Source organism: Marmota flaviventris, chromosome 1 (genome assembly GCF_047511675.1).
Source record: "Marmota flaviventris isolate mMarFla1 chromosome 1, mMarFla1.hap1, whole genome shotgun sequence".
Lineage (NCBI taxonomy): Eukaryota > Metazoa > Chordata > Mammalia > Rodentia > Sciuridae > Marmota > Marmota flaviventris.
The window spans coordinates 14,655,632-14,679,697 of NC_092498.1; the positions used below are offsets into that span (position 1 = coordinate 14,655,632).

The 24,066-nt window shown below is 43.4% G+C and overlaps 1 protein-coding gene across 11 annotated transcripts in view; it reads left to right on the forward strand.

The window, feature by feature from the left end:
• Dennd2a (DENN domain containing 2A) overlaps positions 1-24,066 on the forward strand; it is a 104,654-nt gene that overhangs the window by 62,100 nt on the left and 18,488 nt on the right. For 8 of the 11 annotated variants that reach the window (XR_011707430.1, XM_071611619.1, XM_071611643.1 and 5 more), the window contains 8 exons: positions 7,264-7,464; positions 12,928-13,021; positions 13,515-13,565; positions 14,502-14,689; positions 18,080-18,189; positions 19,295-19,364; positions 20,553-20,630; positions 22,575-22,715. Coding sequence is in view for 10 of the 11 variants with exons in the window: in XM_071611619.1 (XP_071467720.1) it covers positions 7,264-7,464; positions 12,928-13,021; positions 13,515-13,565; positions 14,502-14,689; positions 18,080-18,189; positions 19,295-19,364; positions 20,553-20,630; positions 22,575-22,715 (933 nt within the window). In the remaining variant the exon portion in view is untranslated. The remainder of the gene's footprint in view (positions 1-7,263; positions 7,465-12,927; positions 13,022-13,514; positions 13,566-14,501; positions 14,690-18,079; positions 18,190-19,294; positions 19,365-20,552; positions 20,631-22,574; positions 22,716-24,066) is intronic. The other 3 variants (XM_071611627.1, XM_027952195.2, XM_027952196.3) reach the window with 3 other exon arrangements.

Sequence of the window (24,066 nt, forward strand, 5' to 3'; positions counted from 1 at the left end):
GTTTGGATTTAAATCATGTAATGTGTCTTAAAAACATCTCCCTAAGTAACAACAAACTACTCAAGGTCACATAGTTTATATTCTGTTTCTTTGTGTCTTTCCTAAGGCCCCAGTAGTTGTTACAAATATTCATTTTTTTTAGAAATAAAGAAATACCAAATTTAGGCTGTAAGTGTCCAATTAAATCCCATTGCAAGGATCTGTTTTCAGCCTGAGAAAAGCAGCTATCTTCCTATTGAGCCCCACAGGGTCAGTGTTCGCTGGGGGCTGTTCCACATGAGGCTTGCCTTCTGCACTTGGTGGTCCTAACGGGAAGCTCCTGCCACCGTCTTCCAGAAGAGTTGAGGTAGAAGCCATCATGAAGGGTATGGCTTACGGACCCACGTCAGTTACTATAATACTTGTCCAAATCAATCAACTGCCATTTTCCCCATCATGTGGAAAAGAGGGTAGTTGTGAATAATTCATGACAACCAATAACTAGTGGTTTCTACTTCCCTTGGAAATGTGTTTGTGTTTTCATTGGAATATGGACATATCCAACATCTAGGAAATCCTTTCCCCATAGTGGACGAGTCTTGCTTGGGAGAAGAAAGCTCCATCCCACCCTCCTGGCTCATCACTCCACAGGGGAGTGCACTGTACCTCCTCTTAAGAACAGTGAGGAACATCTGCCCAGAGCAAACGCATTCAGAGCAGGGTACACCTCCCTGTACCAGAAACTAAAGGCTGAGCAGCCCTTTCTTCCTGCTCCTGCCAGACAGAGAAAGCCCAGAGATTTTGCCACCTAAACAGCTAGACTAGGTTGGTGGCAGTGGCAGCCAGAGCTTGCAGTCCAGATACATCTGTCCTAAGGAGAGAGAATCTGGTTGACTGGTGCATGTGTCTGATTGCCACTGATACTTGCAGGCTGTTTGGGCCTCTGCAAGTCATCAGCAGGGCCCCATGTCCACACTCGATACTCTACACTCCCACATCTGGTGTCTGGTTTATGCCCCCATTCTGGGGGAAAGCTTCAGGCTTCACCACTTCCTCCATTGAGTTCATCAAATATTCATTGAGCATCTGTGGCATCTGGGCTGCATCTAGGACCTTAGAAGCAGTCTCAGCTGAAGCAGTCCTTCTATGTTGACCTCCTCTGCCAGCCACAGAAAGGTCGTAAGCCATCTTTGGGATGTTTCTTTCATTAGCTCCTGCTTGGTCCCAGCAGAGTGGGAGGGTCTGTCAGACAGACTGTCCTCAGAAAAGAACAGATGTGCAGCTGGGGCAGATGCTGAGGCCTAATGAACACAGAATGCAAGCTCTTTTTAGAAGACAGCCTTCTACTGTGCCTTCGTTTCTTGCTGTGTGTTATCCACCATTCCCATGCCTAGTACAGCACAGAGAATACAGCAGGAACAAATTTTTACAATAGAGGAAACCTGGGCTAATATGAGACACTCTTTTTGTTGCTTTTGTCTTGAGGTGGGGTCTTACTGCCTTGCCTTCAAATCCTGGGCACAAACAGTTGTCCAACCTCAGTCTCCTGAGTAACTAGAACTGCAGGCATACACCACTGTGCTTGGCTAGAGATACTCTCTTCTACATATGATACCATTCACAGATAAGACTGAGCGAGCTGGGGGCAGTAGCACACACCTATAATCTCAGCAACTCAAGAGGTTAAGGCAGGAGGATTGCAAATTGGGGGCCAGCCTCAGCAAAGGCCCTAAGCAATTTAGGCATTAAGCAACTTAGCAAGACCCTGTCTTAAAATAAAATAAAAGGCTGGGGATATAGCTCAGTGGTAAACCAGTGTTCAATCCCCAGTACTCACCCCCAAAAAATGGGTTAATGAGCCAGCACTTGTGTCCAGGTCAGCTCCCTCTAGAAGGTGCAGGGCTTCCTTACCACCTGATCTTCCCCACACTCAGCTTCCTGAAATAATGCAAGAGGCTTCACATGAAGTCAGACATCAGGCCAAGAGGGTCCTGTCTGCCTTTCCCTTTTGGACACTACAGATCTTTTGTGGTGCCCAATCTCTAAAAGACACTTGGTGTACATCTGTGACAGAGCTACTAAATAGAGGCATGACAGAGTTGGGCACTGTATATGTTGGTGTGAGGTGCTTTTATCAAAAACTGGAATCTTCTCTGGACCAAAGTCTAAAAAAATCACCCTTAGGATCCTGTAGTGACTTCCCTTTATACTACAGTTAGGATTTGACACACCATTGCTGGCTGCCTGATTTTTATGAATGAAGTTTTATTAGGACACAGCCATACTCATCCATGTCACATTGACTGTGGCTGCATTAGCAGTTAAGTACTGTGGCACAGTTGAGAGTTGAAATGGTGAGAATGTGGCCACAGCCTTAAATATTCTCTGGCCCCAGTTTGCTGGCCCCTGCTAAATCCAGGATTCATAACTTTGTTTTCAGAGGCCTTCAATAAACAGACATCTTCCTTGTGTTATCTCTCCCTTCTGTTTGTGGCCCTCACTTGGAGCCATGAAGACTCTCTTTGGTCTAATTTGTTCTCCTCACCCCTAAGCCTGGTCTCAGACTTTTATATGCTTCATAATGCTCCCGCACATAGTCCCTGAGTCTCCCCTTTGTATTATCTAAGAAACTACTGGAATCCCACCTCCTCATGGCAGCTCCTGGACTTTTGGTGCTTATTTGGATTCTCTGTGACAACCCAGACCCTTTCTCCAGCATTGTGACTGCTGGGTGATGCAGTCCACACACAGCCTCTGCCAGGCCTCTTTATGTCCTTTTTTTTTTGGGTACCAGGGATTGAACTCAGGGGCACTCAACACTGAGCCACATCCCCAGTCCTATTTAGTATTTTATTTTTAGAGACAGAGTCTCACTGAGTTGCTTAGCACCTCACTTTTTTGCTGAGGCTGACTTTGAACTTGTGATCCTCCTGCCTCAGCCTCCCGAGCCACTGGGATTACAGGCATGCGCCACCCACTCAGCCCCTCTTGACATTCTTTAGAAAGTTGTGTGCATTGTTTTGATTTCTTCTTAAATCTTTCCATAGGTCAAATCTCCTTTAAACAATATCACAATCTAAATCTCTAATGAAAACAAATAATACTGCCAACAATTTGATAGGAGTTTTCAATCCAGTTAAAGAATTAGGTTATTTCTTTGGATATCATTGCGAATGAAGTTTGGCCTTTAAGGTCCTTGTTACTTTTTTTTTTTTTTTTTTGGTGCTGGGGATTGAACCCAGGGTCTTGTGCATGCAGGGCAAGCACTCTACCAACTGAGGTATATTCCCAGCCCTTCATTTTTCTTTAATACTCTGCATGGTAGGCAAGTGCTCTACCACTGAACTACGTCTCTAACCCTTTAAAAAGAATTATTTTGGGCTGGGGATGTGGCTCAAGCGGTAGGGCGCTCACCTGGCATGCGTGCGGCCTGGGTTCGATCCTCAGCACCACATACAAACAAAGATGTGTGTCCGCCGAAAACTAAAAAAAAAAAAATGTTAAAAAGAATTCCCCCCTCTCTCTGTTTAAAATATATATATATATATATATTTCTTCCTGTAGTGAGCAATTTATTGATACTTGGAGACCAATGATAAAACAATAGAACCAGCCATTGGGAAGACTAGGGGTCTTTATTCTTGGAAATCTTGAAAATGTTCTGAAGTCATTATCACTACTGTTCTAGCTTAGAATGAGAACTCAGTGGAACAAAATAAACCTATTCTTTGAGGGTTTAAAATGTGATCAATGTAGCAAGGCATGGTAGTGGACACGTAGTCCTAGCAACTCCAGAGTCTGAAGCAAGAGGATCTCAAGTTCGAGGCCAGCCTTACCAACTTAGCGAGGCCCTTAGCAACTTAGAGAGACCCTGTCTCAAAATAAAAAAATAAAATAAAAAGGGCTGGGGGATGTGGCTCAGTGGTAAGGTTCCCCTGGATTCAATTCCCGGTACCAAAAAAAAGCTATGATATATATGACCTTAAAATTTGAGTGGGAAAGCCCATTCATTAAATGGAATAAGTTAGACTGCAGGAAAATATTTAGATTAACATACCACAAAACAAATTACTGATGGATTAATGAGTAAAATATGTTCAAAACAAACCAAGAAAATCCCAAAAGAAAATGGAATTAATGAAGAGATTAAATGAATTACAAAAGTAAAAATTAATAGATTTTCATATAAGAAAAAAGTTATGTGGACACTGGGCACTTGAGGTTTAGCTCAGTGGTAGAGCACTTGCTTAGTATTTGTGAAGCCCTGAACTTGATCCTGGGCATCAAAAAAAACGACAACAATAAAAAAAAAACTGAGAAATTGCATGTAACCAAAATATAAATAAGCCACATGGGAAAAGCACAGTTGTAGCGAAACTTAAAAACAGTTAATATCTGTTTGATATGAGCTCATCCACAATAATAAGAAAAACCCTAGGATCCCAAAAGATAAATAGGCAAATAAATACTAAAGAAAAATGCAATTAGGGGCTAGGATTGTAGCTCAGTGGCAGAGCACTTGCCTTGCAGGTAAGAGGCACTGGATTCTATCCTCAGGACCACATGAAAATAAATAAATAAAATAAAGGTATTGTGTCCATCTACAACTAAAAAAAAAAATTAAAAAAAAGAAGAAAGAAAGAAAAATGCAGTTAGGGCTGGAGGTATAGCCACTTGCCTAATGTGCCTGAAGGTCCTGGGTTCCATCCCCAACACCAGGAAAAAAAAAGAAAAAGAAGAAGAATGTAGTTAGCCCATTGAAGTATGAACAAATATTAGTGTCATAGGGAGAGGAAGCAAAATAATATTGCACATCTATTGAATTATATCAGGCACTCTGCCAGCTGCCTTATATACCTTTATCTCATTTAGTTCATTTGTCAATTTTAAAAAGAGACTTAGTAACTATGCAGTATTGTAAAATGTAAGACCTGAAAGTACTGTTCGAAAAGACTTAAAGTGTTTCTTTTGTTTTGTCTAACTAGTATTTATTATTTTAAGCTGGCAACTAATGGGGCACACCCATAATCCTAGGACTTGGAAGGCTGAGACAAGAGGATCCCAAATTTAAGGCCAGCCTTAGAAATTTAGTGAGACCTTGTCTCAAAATTTAAAAGAATAGGGGCTGGGGATATAGCTCAGTTGGTAAAGTGCTTGCCTTATATGCACAAGGCCCTGGGTTCAATTCCCAGAACAAAAAAAAAAACAAAAAATTTGAAAGAATAAGGACTGGAGATATAACTTAGTGGTTAAGCACTCTTGGGGTTCAATCCTCAGTACCCAAAGCAATAAAAAATTTTTAAAGTGTTATTTTAGTACATTTATATGGTTCTGAATTCAAGAAATATGAAAGTATACAATGAAAATCTGCTTACCTTTATCCCCCTTTTCTCTCCTCCACCAAAACCACTGTGAATCAATTTCTTGATCCATGGAGAACTATTCTTCCAGAACTATTCTATGCATAAAGAACACGACACAAGTTTTGTTTTGTTTTGTTTGTTGGGCAGTGCTAAGGATAGAACCCAGGCCCTTGTGCATGCTAGGCAAGTGCTCTACCACTATGTCATACCTCCAGCCCAAGAATTTTTTTTACAGTTGCATAGTATTTTATTGTATGATTATGCCATAATTTATTTGGCAGTTTGTTTCTTTTCTTTTTTTTTCAGTTATACATAGGCACAATATCTTTATTTTGTTTATTTATTTCTATGTGGTACTGAGAATTGAACCCAGTGCCTCACATATGCAAGGCAAGCGCTCTGTTACTGAGCCACAACCTGAGCCCATTATTTGGCAATTTCTATTGAGGGCATTTAGGTTGTTTCTAACATTCTATGATTATAAACCACGTCACCATGTACGATATACTTTGCACAACATTGCTTTCCTTGAATAAGTACAAGTATGTCAGTAGGGGGAATTCCTAGAGGGAGAATTTCTTGATTATAGGTCACATGTCATTTTGTTAGATGGGAATCCTACCAATTTATATTCCCATCAACAGTGTATGGAAATGATTTTTTCCTTTCACCTTCAACAAAATGAATATCAGACCTTTTTTTTTTTTTACCTTTGCTAATCTTTAAATGAAAAATGTGCCTTCAATGGAGTATAATTTTCTTTTATGAGTGAAACTAAGAATCTTTTTATATATCTAAAAAAATTGTTGCACTTTCTTTTCTATAAGCTTTCTTTTGCATGTTTTTCTTTTAAATTATTGGTATTTTTCTCATTAATTTGTATTATTTATCAGGAAAATGAGGGTTTTTTTCTGTGTGATGAGTTATGTTTTTGTTTGTTTGCAGAGCTGGGATTCAAACCCAGGGCCTTCCTCATGCATGCTAGGCAAACAATCCACCACTAAACTACACACCTAGCCTCCCCTCCCTTTTTGGGGGGGTGTAGGGGGTTGAACCAAGGGACGATTAACCATTAGGTCACATCCCCAACCCTTTTTTTTTTATTATTTTTTGTTGTTGTTGGAGTTGGACAGAACACCTTTGTTTTATTTATTTATTTTTATGTGGTGCTGAGGATCAAACCCAATGCCTCATACTTGCCAGCAAGCGCTCTACCACTGAGCCACAACCCCAGCACCCCCAGCCCTTTTTAAAATATTTTATTTAGAGACAGGTTCTCAATGAGTTGCTTAGTGCCTCGCTAAGTTGCTGAGGCTGGCTTTGAATTCACAATCCTCCTGCCTCAGCCTCACGAGCTGCCAGGATTACAGGTGTGTGCCACTGCACCCAGCCAGCCCCTAAATTTTTTAGCAAGTTTTTTTTGTCTTTTGACTTTAAAAAAACTTGTCTTAGTCTAATTGGAGCTGGGAATGCGGCTCAGTGGGAGTGCATCTGCTTAAATGCACGATGCCTTGAGCTTAATCTTCAGCACAGAAAGAGAGAGAGGGAAAAATATTGAAGTCCAAAGAAGTGAAATTCCTTGCACAGTGGGTACTTGGGCTGCCAGGGTCACAGCCGGACCTCTAGTCCCCGTGTCTTGTATTGTCAGAGAACCTCATCTGTAAAGTCGGGGGACTGAGCCAGGTGACATCCGCTTGTCTGAAAAGACAGGCCAGTTTAGATTTACTCCTTTGTCACACAAATTTTCCACGATTGGATAAGTTAAACTGACACTTGTTAGCCTACATAAACCCCACATACTCTGGGAAGGTAGACCAGCTCCCCTTCTCAGTTGCATGGTCCCTGTCACTGGCACCACCAGTTATCTCCTGGTTAGTCCCTGTGTATTGGTTTACTCATCTGTTCTCCTTTCCTCACACAGCAGTCATTCTCCAAACCTGCTTTTTTCCGGCAAAATTCAGAGAGGTGGAACTTCAAACTGCTGGACGCTAGGAAGTTGAGTCGGGATGGAACTGGGTCCCCTTCCAGAATTAGCCCCCCCTCCACACCCAGCAGTCCTGATGACACTTTCTTTAACCTTGGAGACCTACAGAATGGCAGGAAGAAGAAAAAGATCCCCAAGGTAATGCTCATAACCAACTTCATGTTCCAATATGCAATCCTCCTTCTCTGCAAAGGAAGGCTGCAGGGCAGGCTGGGCAGAGACCCAGTCACTGGGCCCTCGTTCATTCTGTCACCCACAGGAGGTGACATGGTAAAACCAGAAGGCTAGGATATCTCAGCCTCTGTCCTAATAATTATTGTGGTCTTATATATACACTTCCTCTTAGCCATGTCTCTCCCTGCCTTAACTGTTCTTCAGACCCAGTGTTCTCAGTGCCTGTATTCAAAAGGCCATAGCCTTCTCCTTCTTATCCTGAAAAAGTAGACCTCCATCCATCGTGCCTAGACCTGAGACTTTGTCAGGAGCTGGTGCCAGTATGTGCCCTGAGGCAACATTTGCCAAAATACATGTTCTGACCAGGCATAGTGGCTCACACTATAATCCCAGTAACTTGGGAGGCTGAGGCAGGAGGATCACAAGATTAAAGCCAGCCTAGGCAACTTAACAAGACCTTATCTCAAAATAAATATTTGGGGGCTGGGTTGTGGCTCAGCAGTAGAGTACTCACCTAGCACAGGCGAGGCCCTGGGTTCGATCCCCAACACCACATAAAAATAAATAAATAAAGATATTGTGTCCAGCTACAACTAAAAAAATAAATATTTAAAAAATAAATAAATATTTGAAAAGGACTAGGGACTTAGCTCAGTAGTAGTGTCCCTGAGTTCAATTAGCAGTACCACAAAGAAAACAAAATCAAAATGTCTCCTGGTCCCTGCCTTCCAAAAGTAAAACATGCCCATGGCTTGGTTGTACATCTTATGTTCTGTTGGTTATGTTGTCTTTTACTCAGTTTAAGCCCTGTAGTGCTAGTCTTTTCATTGACTAGTTTGGTACTGTAGGGGAGGCATTTCCTCTATCTTCTCAGGGAAGATTTGCCTAAAAATTAAACTAACTTAAAGCAGGTTAACAGGAACAATGCATGTTAAATTTTTTTTAATTTTTTTTTTTTTTTTTGTAGTTGTAGATGGACAGAATGCCTTTGTTTTATTTGTTTATTTTTATGCTGGGCTGAGGATCGAACCCAATGCATCACATGTGCTAGGCAAGTGCTCTGCCGCTGAGCTACAGCCCCGGCCCCTGCATGTGAATTTTAATTACATGTATGTGGGGAGCCTTCACAAGAACATGAAAACCCAAAGAAGTTACTGGGCTTAAATACTTACATTCCGAGTCGAAAAAATTGTGGCAATTGTGGGAAAGTAACTGAAAGGTAAGGGTTAGTTTAGCAAGGCTGGTTTGTGCAGGTTTATCTTGGCCTCACCTCTCTGTCTCTAGTGATAAGAATGTTTCATCTCTCCCAGTATAGGGAGGGCATCTTTCACATGGGAACTTTGTGTCCAGCTTCCAGGAAGAAGAGGGAGGGTAAGAGTGCCCACCTTACACCTGTGATTTTTAAGATGGGCACTCTCACCCAGAACCCAAAATAATCAGTATGCCAAAGCAGCCTGTTCTGAAGTAGGCAGGCTGTTCAGGACCCCTTCTGTACCAACTTGCTTTGGCAACTGTTAGAGTGGGAAGTCCATCGAACTCAGAGCCATGGGCTTTAGGAAGTCATGAACATCATAAAACTTTGTGCAGATAAGTTTGGAGGTCTGAGGGGACAGGACATTTTCTATATGTTATATCGCTAAGTTGCTGAGGCTGGCCTTGAACTTTTCATCTTCTTGCCTTAGTCCTCAAATCACCAGGCTTACAAGAATGTGCCAACACTCCTGGCTGTTCATTCTGATCAGATAAGTGGAAGGATGTTTACTATAACTGTCTTCTTTCTTACTGGTTTTGGATATTTTGGGGGGAGATTCTGAATGGGTTTAAAAACCCTACCCCTCAAAATTTGACCCAGTGACATTTGGTTCTATTTTTTAGATTGTGGTAAAATATATATAACATAAAATTTATCATTTTAATCTTTTTTTTTTTTTTTTGGCACTGGTGATTGAACCCAGAGGTACTCTACCACTAAGCTATATCCCCAGTCCCTTTTATTTTTATCTTGAGACAGGGTCTTCTTAATTTGCTGAGGCTAGCCTTGAACTTGCAATCCTCCTACCTGAGCCTTCTGACAGAAGTTGCAAGTGAGTAGCATTCTGCCCAGCTCATTTTAACCATTTTTAAGTGTACCATTCAGTACATTCATTGCACTCATATTGTTCAGCAACCAGCACCCCCATCCTTCTCCAGAACTTATTTGTCTCCTAGACAGAAACTACCCATTGCACAGTAAGTCTCCATGTCCCCCTGCTCAGCCCCTGGTATCCACCTTCCTACTCTCTGTCTCTATTGATTTTACTATTGTAGGTACCTCACATAAGTGGAATCATTTTCCCTCTGTGCCTGGCTCATTTCACTTAGCATGATGTCCTTAGGGTCCTTCCATATTGTAGCATATGTCAGACTCTCCTTCCTTTCTGAGGCTGAATGATATTCCATTGAAGGCATATTCTACATTTTGTTTATCCATTCATCTCTCACTGGACACTTGGGTCGTGCGTACTCTGGCTATCATGAGTAATGCTAACAGTTCATTTATACAATGTCTGCTTTTGTGGGAAATGTAGTTGGAACACAAGGAAAGGAAGAAAAAGGGCCAGTTCAGGAATGTGAGCATGCCAGGGGATGGCTGGATAGTCAGGGTAAATACAAAGTAACTGTCACACAGGCAAGAATTTGAAGGTTATAGAAGAGGCTCATTTGAATCAGGTTCAAGGCAATAGGCAAGGGAAGCACTGGTTGGAAGTGAAGGGCTAAACGGCCATCAGAAGTCAGAATGCTCAGGTGTCTAAGCATGTGACAAGGCATTGGGTTCAGCAGACAACAGGAATGGGACCCAGTGCTCTGCCTATGGAGAGATGCTGGTGAGCCATTCTGGGGAGCTGTTCCAAGGTGGGAAGAATAGAGATGGGGACTGGCAACAGCTGATCACTGCACTCCCCTGGGACCTGTCCCCGGTTACGCATCCCACTCCTGTTCTTCTCAGCACACCAAAGAATTCCCCACACTTATGGGTCAGCATATAATGCAGCTCCCTTTAAAATTGCTGGTTGGTTTGCTTCAACTATGCATAGGTAGACCTCTTTCTCTCCCAGCCAGGTTATCTACAGGCTTCCACTTGCTGAAAGGAGCAGGTGATGCTGAAAAGTCTGGGGTAAGGCACCCCAGGGGTTCCATCAGGAGAGGTTCTGCTGCAGGCAACCTGGAGAATGTGCCTTTAGGTAGTGATGTGTGTAGAGGGCCTCACCTTGCAGCACTGGGAGAGGTTTAGAGAGTACTTCACAAGTCCAAGGACAATTAAGAACCTTTATCATAGAAGCCCGGGAAGTTAGTACCAGAAGAGACTTTTGAAATGCTTCAGCCTCCTCAATTTTTTAGCTGAGAACACTAAATAATGGAGGCCAAGTGATGGCCACAGACACCCACCCAGCTAGAGGCAGCAAAGTCCAGAACACTTAAACCAGATTAAAAAATAAGATTTAAAATAATCATAGAACACAGAAAATAGTTACTACTATACATTTTTGTTCACTAACTTATACAGACAAAAAAATGTTAAGCCAAACATAATGGCATGCACCTGTAGTCCCATCTACTTGGGAGGCTGAGGCAGGAGGATTGCTTGAGCTCAGGGGTTCAGGGCCAGCCTGGGCAACAAAGTGAGACACTATCTCTAAAAATAACAACAAAAAGTTATATGACATTGAGGGCTGGGGCTGGGGCTCCTTGGTAGAGCACTTGCCTCGCATGTGTGAGGCTCTGGGTTCGAGTCTCAGCACCACATACAAGTAAATAAAAAATTTAAAAAAATAAATAAAGGCCTATTGACAACTAAAAAAAAAAAGGCTATGTAACGTTGAACATAAAGCTATATAGCTATCTGTGTAAGAAGTAATAAGGGAGCTAGGGATATAGCTCAGTTGGTAGAGTGCTTGCTTTACATGTACAAGGCCCTGGGTTCAATACCTAGCACCACAAAAAAAAAAAAGAGGAATAAGAATAATTTTCTGGTTGTGGCTCAGAGGTAGAGCCTAGCATGTATGAGGCACTGGGTTCAAACCTCAGCACCAAATAAAATAAAATTAAGACATTGTGTTCACCTATAACTAAAAAATAAAATTTTTTTTAAAAAGAATAATTTTCTAAACCACACAAAACAACTGATTTTGGAGTTCCTCTGTGTGCAAGGTTCTGAACCACCTGTGTCATGAACATGTTCTCTGTAACAGCAAAACCTAGGGACCCAGCAAAGCAAAATATGTCAGTCCACACTCACCAGATTTCCACACTCTCCAGATTTTCAGGAGAGGAGGGGAGCAAGCACAGGTAACACCAAACTCTTATTTGGTCACCAGCAAGAAGAGCACTTGCCTTTGAAGCAGGTCTGCATTCACCCAGGCAGCTGTCATAGGCAGCAGACAGCTCATCTGCTCTGGGAAATGGTGGGGCCAGAGAGCAGGGGCTCTGATGGTAGTAAAGGGTGGAAGCCATCTGGGCCAGGTAGCCTTCTAGGAGGCCTGGGATATGTCACAGGTGCACTTTCTTCTCCCCCAGTACTGAGGATTGACCTACATCCCTAACCCTTTTTTTTTTTTTTTTAGATGTTGGTGGACCTTTATTTTATTCCTTTCTTTATATGTAGGGCTGAGAATCAAACCCAGTGCCTCACACATGCTAGGCAAGTACTCTACCACTGAACCACAACTCCAAACTCCCAACCCGTTTTTTTTTTTTTTTTTGAGACAGGGTCTTGCTAAGATGCTGAGGATAGCCTTGAACTTGGAATCCTCCTGCCTGAGTCAGTGGGACTATAGGCATATGTACTTTTGCACCACACATGTGCTACTCTGGGAGTACATGAAGGACCTGTGAGTCAGAAGGAGTGCTCCCATGCGGCGGGATGGTGTACTCCAGTACAGGGCACAGCTCCATGCAGGCCCAAGCGGGGACCCAGGAACCGCTCTAATCCTTGTTCCCATCCTGCTCGGAGCTGTACAGACATTTTTTGAAATGGTTCCCACCATAGGCACCCTCCCTAGGAACTGTTTTTTTCTGTCTCTTCCTTTCTTATTTTGTTTAGGGAGCAAACACTCCTTCCCCAGCTACAGTGACATCTCAGGGTGAGGCAGTCACACCATGAGCCAATGAAATTGTCTCCTCATGGTCCCAGCTGGATGAGTTAGCTTGTGAGACAATAGCGGCCCACGCGGCAGTGAGGGGCAGCCTCCTCTGGTTTTCTTGGCAGTCACATTCCCATGTGGCAGAAAAGAATGCCTAGAAGAGCCATCAGGCAGTGGGAAGTGTGTCTCTACCCCTCCCTGGCCCTCCATCATCCTAGGAGAGAATGGGCAGCAGAGGAAGGCCAGCCACACCTGGGAGGGGGCCAGGGGCTGCTAACACTGGCTTTCCTTCTTCTGTGTCTGGCAGCTGGTGTTGCGAATCAACGCCACTTATGAGGCCCGGAGAGGAAAGAAACGGGTGAAAAGGCTGTCCCAGTCCACGGAGAGCAACTCAGGAAAAGGTGGGCCCCCAGCACACCTCTCTCCCTGCAAGCCCCTGGAATCATTCTCCTAGAAGTTGTGTCCTCTTGTTTCTGGTTTGCTCACCAGGGAGGGAACAAGTTGGTGCTTGGTAACTTTCTGCAATTGTCCTTAGGGTGGCAAAGAGCAAGGAGCTCAGCCTGGGTGGTACATGCTCTGGCTTCCTCCGCCGCCGCCTCCTTCCAGTCATCAGAGGCCTGGATGCCCTGGCCTGCCATGGTAGCTGTCTTCTGGGCTCAGCAAGCCTGAAGGGCCAGTGTCGCTTGCTGTAATATTTGATATAAGAGCCATCTTAACCCAAATATTAATTTGGAAATTACTTAGTATTAATTTGGGAATATATTGAATTAGACAGAGTTTGTGTCACATTTAAACAGATGACAAAACATTTCCTCTAAACTAGAAATTTGGGTTCTATTTCCTGCATTAAAAGAATTCATATTTGCAACTTCCTTCCTTGCCCTTTTGGTCTAGTGACAGACGAGAACAGTGAATCTGACAGTGACACCGAGGAGAAACTGAAAGGTGAGAAGAGCAGCTGCTATGCGGGGCACACACAGGTGACTTGGAAGCCACAAAGATGGCCCTCCTCCCTTGTGTAAGGGAAAGATGTGTGCTGCCCAGGTTGCTGTACAAGGTGTGAGTGTCTGAGAGGACAGTGGGACCCATAGGATGTGCAGAGGCAAGCCAGCCATGCACCGGACCACAGGGACGGTGCTTCCCAGCCTGCAACTCGAGGCATCTTGTTCCTCACGAGTCTTGTGAAGTTGTTGAAATAACTCATCCCTGTGGGTCTGACATTTGGTGATCCACGTCCAGGCTCTACTGAGTTTTCCAAGATTTCTCAGGCTCCAGGGAGAAGCCAAAGAAAGCAAGTCAGGGATGCTGAGTAAAGTGACCTGGACCTGTCCACTGGGCAGCCCTGCCTCATTCACCTCTGCCACAGCTGCTCCCTGGCCACCTCTGGAATGAGCAGTGTGTTTCCATTGGCAGGAGAAGAGGGAGATGTGAGGTCCCAAGTCAGTCAAGCCTCTGCCAGTTGAGCCACACAGGATGTTTACAAAGCTCACAGCCCCAAGAGCACGATGGCCTGGCTTTTATCACATCACATAAACTGAAAGATGAGGGGGATGGGGTACGGGAGAAGTTAGTGTCCCCATCCCAAAGACAGATGGAAGCAAGGTCTTCATCAGCCTCTGCCTTGAGGCCAGACAGCAAATCCCTGGCCGAGTCCCGCAGTCTCAGACTCCCCACCCTGATTGGTGCTGCCCGTCAAATGAGAGCTGTGCCTCCCAGAGATTGGCAAGGGTCCAAAAAAAGAGTTTTCTATTAATTTGTTAGTTGTAGAAGCATTCTGGGGATTAGAAGAAGGACCCCGGAGCTGGGGGTTACATGACCTGTGTACTACGCGGCCACATTAGCAAGTGGGTCACTGCGGGGCCCTGGTTTCTGTCTCCCCAGCTCACAGCCAGCGCCTGGTCAACGTGAAGTCCCGCCTGAAGCAGGCCCCTCGGTACCCACTGCTTGACCGGGAGCTCATTGAGTACCAGGAGAGGCAGCTCTTCGAGTACTTTGTAGTGGTGTCTTTGCACAAGAAGCAGACCGGGGCTGCATATGTGCCGGAACTGACCCAGCAGTTCCCTCTGAAGGTACGGGGAGGCCCTGTGGGCTGCCCGGGGCTGCCATATTCTCATAGATTCCGGGAGGTGGGAAAGTCTGAGGAAAAGCTTAGGTCTAGAACCTTAAAAATGTACCCTACTTAGGTCTAGCAAGTTTAAAAAAAAAAAAAAAAAAAACTGCTCCTAGAGAATGACCAAAGTTCCTTGGAGGACAGATTCAAGGACTCAAGTACAGGCAAAAATACTTTCTCACTCCCTGACCATCCCACCACTCTGTTCTCCCCTTTTTTTTTTTTTTTGTGGTATCAGGGATTGAACTCAGGGGCATTTAAACACTGGGTCACATCCCAGCCCTTTTTATTTTTTATATAGAGACAAGATCTCACTAAGTTTCTTAGGGCCTTGCCGCATTGCTGAGGCTGGCTTTGAACTAGTGATCCCTCCTGCCTCAGCCTCCCAGTTCTCTGGGATTACAGGTGTGTGCCACAGTGCCTGGCTCCCATTCTCTTTGTCCTCCCCCAGTCTTATCCAGCCAGGTACAACTCTTTCCCACCTATCCTGCCTTCTCCCCTCAAGCCACACAGCTCTCCACAGGTAGTGTGACATTTGTGTCTGTGCTGAACATGTGCATGTGCATCTGTTTGGGTATGCAGGAGAATTCCCATTATCTCATGATTCATGGGGATGTGGGTTTGGATTTACCGTCTTTTAAATCATGGTACCTAAAATAATGATGCTACTTAATAAAGCCTACAGTGATATGGCAAATAAAATATAAATTATTCTTGACTTTGACATTAGTATTAAAGTGATTCTACCATATTTTAATCCAGTTCAAGCAGAATTTATGAAGAACATCTGACATTGAGGGGCTGGGAATGTAGCTTAGTTGTGGATACTCGCCTAGCATTCTCAAGGCCCTGGGTTTAGTCCCTAACACAAGGAAAACAAACAGAAAAGCTGTTTTCTACTTGCACCTGAGAGATTACAAAGATGAATGAAATGGGTTTTCTGTCCTCAAGGAGTTTACATTCTGACAAGAGGGCATAAGATAAGCATACCAAAAGGCAGACAGGACTCCATAAGGTAGAATGTGATGGTCATCACATCATGTGCACTCAGGGGGGGAGCATCCCGCTGTTTCGGAGTCTCACTACCCCAGCCTAATCCCAGCTCCTGTGAGCCTGGGTCCCAGCCTTCTGCCTCTCTTCCACAAGCCAGCCTTTCTTTCTTCCTGCCTACTGTGGACAGCACATCAGTCAAGACCCCTCCTTGGCATTGAGAGAAGTGATGAAAATGGAAGCAAACCACGGGCACAGGCACAGACCCTCCAAACTGTCATCTATTCCTCTTCCTACAGCTGCCACACCTCTAAGGAATGAGCCCTGAAACCCCACTGCCATGCATTAGCCCACTGGGGCAGCGCCCCAGTGGAGAAGCTCAGGTGGACTGACACCAAGGCATGAAGGACCGTCCTGTCATCCTTGGGACCCAACACATCAGTGTTCCAGGAACAAAGCATGAAGTCATGAATTAATTAGTTAGTGAATCACCAGAACTGCTGACTATTTACCATTTCTAGCCTGGAGTCTCCAGACTCCCAGACATTCCCATGAAAACCTTTTTTTAGTAGAAAGTTATAAAATCACTGTTGAAAAGAGACTAATTCAGAAATGTGTAAAGGAAAAAAAAAAACATCTATAATCCCACTACACTGAGATCATGCTTGCTAGCTTTTGTTATGTTTTCTTCTAGCCTTTTCCCATAGTATAATTTTCTTTTGGGATCATACATTGTGTGATTTTTTTTTTTTTGGGGGGGGGCGGGGGTTAGGGATTGAATCTAGGGGCACTTTACCACTGAGCTCCCCCCCCCCCAGCCTTTTTATATTTATTTTTATTTTGAGACAGGGTCTTGCTAAATTGCCCAGGTTAGCCTCAAACTTGCAGTCCTCCTGCCTCAGCCTTCTGAGTCACTGGGATTATAGACATGTACTGCTGTAGTTAGCTGCAAGGCTGGTTTTGGGGGTTTTATTTTGTTTTGTTATTTTTTAGTGGTGCTGGGGATTGAACCCAGGACCTTGTGCACATGAGGCAAATAGTCTACCAACTAAGCTATATCCCCAGCCCCTACAAGACTGTGGCAAGCAATTGAAACAAAATAAGAAATTGAAGGAAATTATTACAGGAGGAATTTGTTAGACATTATAAATTCGTAACCTCAGAAATTCAGATATATGGTATTGCAAATGAATGAAGGTAACTTTAGCACAAGGTTTTCCTTTACTTTTTATAAAGGAAGTTTAACAAGTGTAAACCTATAAAAAAACAAACAAACAAAAAACCTTACATTTCTCAACACTTAAAATTACAAATTAGCCAGATGCAGTGACACATGCGTTTAACCCCAGCAGCTCAGGAGGCTTGCTAGTTCAAAGCCAGCTTCAGCAAAAGTAAGGCACTGAGAAACTTGGTGAGCCCCTGTCTCTAAATAAAATACAAAATAGGCCTGGGATGGCCCAGTAATCTAGTGACCCTGAGTTCAATCTCTGGTACCCCTCCCCAAGAAATTACAAATTGAGGGGTTCAGGGCTTAGCTCAATGATACAGTTCAGGCTTAGCATGCTCAAAGCCCTGTATTTGATCCCCAGCACCAAAAAAGAAAGTACCAATTGATAAATTGACATGAAAGCTTGAGTAATAATTAGATAAATGATAGAAATGATAATTAGAGAATTATAAATTGTTCCTTTTTATCTCCCAAACAGATTCCTGTTCATATACAAAAGAAGCAAACTCATGGACTTTGTCTATAGATCAGACTTTAATTCATCTTGTTCCTTAACAAGATATCCACCCAGTCTGTGGTGTGTCAGATATTGTCCTGAGTGCTGGGTTATCATAGAGAGATTAAAAAAAAAAATAGGAATAAAGAAAGGCCAGAGATTACAATCATTTTTCTTACTCACTCTAACACTAGCTGTGCAATCTGAACAGATCATTTACCTTGTCAGGATGTATTTTCTGATCTCTGAAGTGAGAATGGTGGGCTGGACACTCTTTGAAACTAGTCGAATTTTACAGTGTAATATAATTTTAGTGTCTGTATTGACTATAAATAGTGTACCATTCTTTGGTGGGCCCAGAGATGGGGAAACCAGCTCAAAGCTCTGGATCCTGGAACCTGCCATCTGGAGGGCTTGCCATGGAGCTTTCCCTTACCTATTGGAACACATTTCATAATGGACTTCAGTTGGAACTGCCCTTGGGGAAAGGCCCCACAGACTGAGCACAAACCCTTCCTAAGGGAGGAGGTTAAGTAAGGGGCAGTCACACCTGCAGAAAGGTGGGAGACAGGAGCCTCGTCACTGTCCAATGCCAGAGTTTATTCTTGAACCTTCTTGCACCTTTCTCTCTACAGTTGGAAAGGTCTTTCAAGTTCATGAGAGAGGCTGAAGACCAGCTGAAGGCTATTCCCCAGTTCTGTTTCCCTGATGCCAAGGACTGGACTCCTGTCCAGCAATTTACCAGGTATGTGCTGGCCTCTCCTCTTCTCACCCCCAAAGACTTTTAGGCAGGAATTAAGAGATGGGATTATGGGGGCTGAGATTGTGGCTCAGCAGTACAGCGCTCGTCTGGCACATGCGAGGCCCTGGGTTCAATCCTCAGCATCACATAAAAATAAAATAAAGATATTGTGTCCAACTACAACTAAAAAATAAATACTATAAAAAGAGAGAGAGAGAGAGAGATGGGATCATGGATGGCAGACCCCCTAGGTCAGTCATACCATTAAGCAAACCTGATGGGCTCTGGCCTAAGATTTCCCCTGTGCTATTTTTAACACTTCCCTGAAATGAGATCACGTTGCTACATATGCAGTTATAGGGCCTCAAAGGCAGTCTGGGTGTATGTGTGTTTCATGTGGCTTATGAAGGGAATTCTTAGTCTGGGCAAAGAAGGAAGCAGGCATTGCCTGTCACCACCCTTACCCAGTGCTCCTGAAACATTTCTTCTACCTGTTGCTTGGATTGCGATCAGTTTACATTTCTACTTTAGCCCACATTTTAAGATGCCAGTATTTCCCTTATCTGCTGCTTCCACAGTTGACCAGGCTTAGTAGGCCACCTATCCTGTGTATCCTTGAAGGTGGCCTAGCAGTCTTCAAGAACAGTACAAGCCTTAGGATAGTTGATACAAACAGTGCCCTGAGAGAGCTACACAAGGGCCAGTGCTGAGAGGCCCAGAACTGTCCTGTCCTCAGCTACTCCCTCACGGCGTTATATCCCTCACCCTGAGGCTCGCAGAGGACAGTGCCTATCCCTCCTCCCTCTACTCAGCCATAATTATAAATTGACAGTTGTATTTTATTTAATGGGATGGCTCAGGTGATAGAGTGACATGAGAATTCAGCATGAAAAAAAAACAAAACTCATTTTCTCTCACAACATGTGGCATTATAGATCTTTGCTTGCCTGACATTTACTCCAAAACTGTGACCACAGTCTCAGCAGAGAAGGACAGCAGGTTAGAAAGCAACTCTTCTTGACAGCCCTCCAGCATATCCCCTGGTACCCTCCGTGTGGCGCCTCTTGCTTTGTTCTGCTTCATGATGCTTGTGTGCTTCCCCCCACAGTGAAACCTTCTCGTTCGTCTTGACTGGAGAAGACGGGAGCAGAAGGTTCGGTTATTGCCGGAGACTACTGGTTAGTAGTTTGCTCTCAATCAGCTGCCCTGTGTGGATAGCCAGGTCTGAGATGTGCATATGCTGCAGGAGAAGGAATAGGAGGTGTGGCAGGTTCCCCAGGGCAGTTACAGACAGATTTGGGGACTCACCTGAGTTTTTTTCGTAGGTGGAAGTAATATCTCCATTTCTATCAAAAGGAAAATACTTTATTTTCCCACCAAATTAAAGACTCTCCTCCTCTCCTTTAGCCATATGTCATTTTAATGTAATGTGCTAAACAGACCCTGAGTGCTTAGTAAGAACGTTCAGAATGGTTGCTAAGGAGAGAAAACTCAAATAATTCAAGAGTGGCCCCTATGGAACAATCATCTTTAAAAGTCAGAAACTTGTTCCAAGGAAGTGATCATGCTAAAACATTTTATAATTTGTCTTTTTGAGGCCCATTCTTTTAAAATCATTAGAAGTGATGAATCTTTTTCCACTGCAAGCGTATTTGAGGCTTTGAAATTGGCTAAAAATCGTTGAGTCAAGTAATGCATGGCACATAATAGGTATTCAATACATATTTGTTCAATTAATTAATGGGTAAAAAATGTGGCTAACAACTGAAAACGTTGGGGGCTGGGATTGTGTCTCAGCGGTAGAATGCTCTTCTAGCACGTGTGAGGCCTGGGTTCAATCCTCAGCACCATAAAAAAATAAATAAAAACAAAATAAAAGTTTTTTAAAAAATTGAAAAAGTTAAGTGGGATAATTTCTATTGTTCAAATTACTTTTAAAGTATTGAGACTGATTTTTCTTTTGATTTGAAAATTAGCTTAAAAGTCTATTTCCAAAAACATCTTCAGAAATTATTTTTCACTTGGAATTATCATTATCATAACAGATATTCTCAAAATAACTCCTCAGTAGTAACTACAGTGATATGGGTAAACAAGTTAATAAGCTTTCCTTTGTAGTTCTATAGGCCATATTGAGTACCTGCTGTGTGCATAGCACCGTTGATTTGGGCCCTTCGGGAGAATGAAAATATATATAATGTGTAGCTAGAAGTGCTTCCTGACTGATGTGGGGTGCTGATAACTGCTCACCTCACTGTTGTTCAGAAGACACCTCATGATCTTCTGGCACATGATGGACAGCTCCGGGGACTTTCCTCCCGGAGGTTGCTAATGCTCCTCTTGTCCTTCTGTTTCTCTACTCAAAGCCTGGAGGCAAAGGGAAGCGTCTTCCTGAAGTGTACTGCATTGTGAGCCGCCTGGGATGCTTCAGTCTCTTTTCAAAGGTGAGAACTTGGCCCTGGGAGGAAGCAGTGGGAAGGAGAGGCAGGGCCCAGAGGACCTGGGGACAGGCCTCCCCAGCTCCTCATCACTGTCTTCTCTGTTTGCCTTCCTGTTTCTTTATTCCCAGCCTCACCTCATTCTTACCTCTGTCCTCTCATCTTTGGTTCTGGAGGATGGGCCCAGAAAGTAGAAGAGGGGAGAGGGTAAGGTAATGGAGTGCAGGGAGGGCCAGGCAGAGGAGCTGCCCAGAACCTGCCAGGTGTTTTACTTTCCTTCTTTTAAGCATTATTTGTCATATTGGTTTTTGCTGGGGGAAAAAAAAAAAAAAAATCAGAGATTCATGTACGTATGTGTAGCTTTCTGAATCTGAGTGTTGTATGCATATGTGTGAGATTTATTATTTTTTAAGTGTTCTGTGTTTATCAAAATATTAATAATTTGGTCTTTTCTGGAAAATGAACCACTATATCAAGACATGAGAAATGCTATATTAATTTAGCTCATCCACCCAATATTCTATATTGATGTAGAACAGAATTTTTATCCTATGTGGTGCTGATATCAAAAGTTGGGTAAAGGGGACTGGGGATATAGCTCAGTGGGGGAATGCTTGCCTAGCATGCTCAAGACCCTGCATTTAATCCCTAGCACTATAAAATTTTTTTTACTATATATAATCCAACCTTCATTTCCTGTATTAATCAGACATGAGTATCTAATCCATTAATTTATTTAAAATCCTGCTTGTATGTATATATATTTCAGTCTGAGCTTCTTTTTCAGGCCTAAATCTGTGTGGGTGGATATATGCTTCCTAGAAGCATTTCTGAACAAAAGTCTACTTCCTGCTCACTCTCCTTCTTAGTTCAGTAGAAGCCTGAGTTATAGGGATATAGAGGGACCTCTTGCCATAGTAGAACTTGAACTTCCCTGCTAGACTTAATGCCATCAGTGTGATCTGAGATGTGGTCTCTCTCTCTGCTGCACCAGGGGGCAGTTGCTTCCCACTCAGGTTGGTCATTTATAGCTCTTGCACAGTTGCATATTGCTGCCCAGGTCAGCCTTTCACAGGGGTGTGCTCAAGTGTGGAATTGGGCTGCGGGTCATAGTGTTTGTGGTGAGAAGGCCTGTGGAGCTGGAGGTGAAATGGCTCCTATGAGCAAGTCCAGCTTTGGCCACCAGCAATAATGCTGTGATCAGTACTCACATACACATGTTTATATGAACATGTTTTCATCTCTCTTGGGTAGGAACCTTGGAGTGGTTATGTGCTAGGTCGTATGGTGACTTTGTTTAACCTTTTGAGAAACTGCCACAGTTTTTAAAACTGGTTTGACTAGTTTACGTTCCTACCAGAAGCATATGAGGATTCTAATTTCTCAGTTTCCTTTTCAACACTTGTTATTATTGTTTGATTAAAGCCATTCTAATGAATGTGAAGTGATAACTAATTGTGATTTTGATTTACATTTCCCTGATGACTACTTCGAGTGAATTTTTAATTCCACAAATAAATCATGTATCTGTTTATGTATTATGGCCCCTTAGAGGGCTACAATCCTTTATAACATCTAAGTTTCTTTACCACCTTCCCAAGAACCAGTTTTTACCCCATTGGGGACAGTATCAGGCCCACTAAGAATGAACACAGCAGCCCAATAAGTCACATGCCAAACCCAGAATGAAGAGGCAAGGAACTATACTTTACCCTTTAGTACTAGGAACTACAAAGTCACACTGCAAAAGCAGCAGACACAGAAGGGAGAAGAATTGGGACCAATAATGCCTTGAGTCAGAGCACCTGTAATCTAAATGTGGCCTGATGAGGTCTGCAGGGCCTCTCTGTAATTCTCGATTCACCATAGCAGGCCCACTCCCTCTAGGATTGAGCTACACCTTGGTGCTCTGACTTCGGAATCGCTGAGCTGCTTTCCTGATCCTTGCAGATCTTGGATGAGGTGGAAAAACGACGTGGCATCTCTCCTGCCCTTGTCCAGCCCCTCATGAGGAGTGTCATGGAGGCCCCTTTCCCAGCCCTGGGCAAAACCATTATTGTTAAGAACTTCTTGCCTGGTTCAGGGACTGAGGTGAGTAGTTGGGTTCCTTTCCTCTCTAGGAAAATGGTCCAGTCAACCAAGTCCAGTGGTCAGAAAGGCTGGCTTTCAGCAAACAATCAAATTCAGTTGTCTACCTTGCTCCTCGGATGGGTCCAGATTACTCCTCAGAAGTTCCACACTCGGTCCAATCCATTCAGCCCAGGCTTCCACCCCAGGGCAACCTCTAAGAACCATGCTGTGGGGGGCACGTGCATTACTTTGCATGATATTGGCCTTACTGGTCACTGAGCATCTATACCTTCTCTTAATTGCCCATAGTCATTCATAAATCTTATTTGAACCTATTTACATTTTGTATCTGCATCCCCTCTATAACTTTTCATGTAAAACAGATTCTTTTCAGGGAAAACAAGCTCAGGGACTGTTGTTTATTCAGCTCAGACTTTGAAGCATATCCCTTCCTTGACCAGACTGGGATTTGATGAAGGAGCTTGTTTTTTGTTGTTTTGTTTTTTGTTTTTTTAATATTTATTGTTTAGTTGTAATTGGACACAATACCTTTATTTTATATATATATATATATATATATATTTTTTTTTTTTTTTTTTTTTTTTTTTTTTCAGTTTTCTGCGGACACATCTTTATTTTATTTTATTTTATGTGGTGCTAAGGATCGAACCCAGCGACCCGCTCATGCCAGGCGAGCGCGTTACCACTTGAGCCACATCCCCAGCCCCAATACCTTTATTTTATTTATTTATTTTTATGAGGTACTAAAGATTGAACCCAGGGCCTCGCATGCACCAGGTGAGCGCTCTACCCCTGAGCCACAACCCCAGCCCTGAAGGAGCTTATTTTTACCCTTCCCATCTTCTTCATGTGGCTCCATGGACATCAGAAAACTGATCCCATTTAGCCTCGAGTCTCTACTTCCAAAGGCCCTGGCAAAAGTAGGTCACCTCTGGAGACAAAGGAAGGATGAGGTTGAGACTGGGACATTCTAAACAACCCAGTTTCCCAGCACAGAGAGCTGTTGCTAGCGAGCCTGAAACCATCCCATACCAGTTACAGGTGGTTCAGCCATGGGGTGTAGCAGGAGGTTTGCTGTGAGTGAGCCCCGTGTAGATAGAACACTGGGCATGTACAATGCTAAGAGTAAATTCTAGTCTCTGTTCAGCTCACCATGGAGGAGTCAGCTCTTTAAAGGGGAAAAACATGGGGTGAGAATGTCACTCAGTGGCAGAGCGGTTGCCTAGCATGCATCAGGCCCTGGGTTCAAACCACAGTTCTTCAAAAAAGAGAGAGAAACACATGAGTAGCAACTTGATAGATTCAGGAACCGCAACTATGGAATGATGTACACACTGAATATAGATGAAAA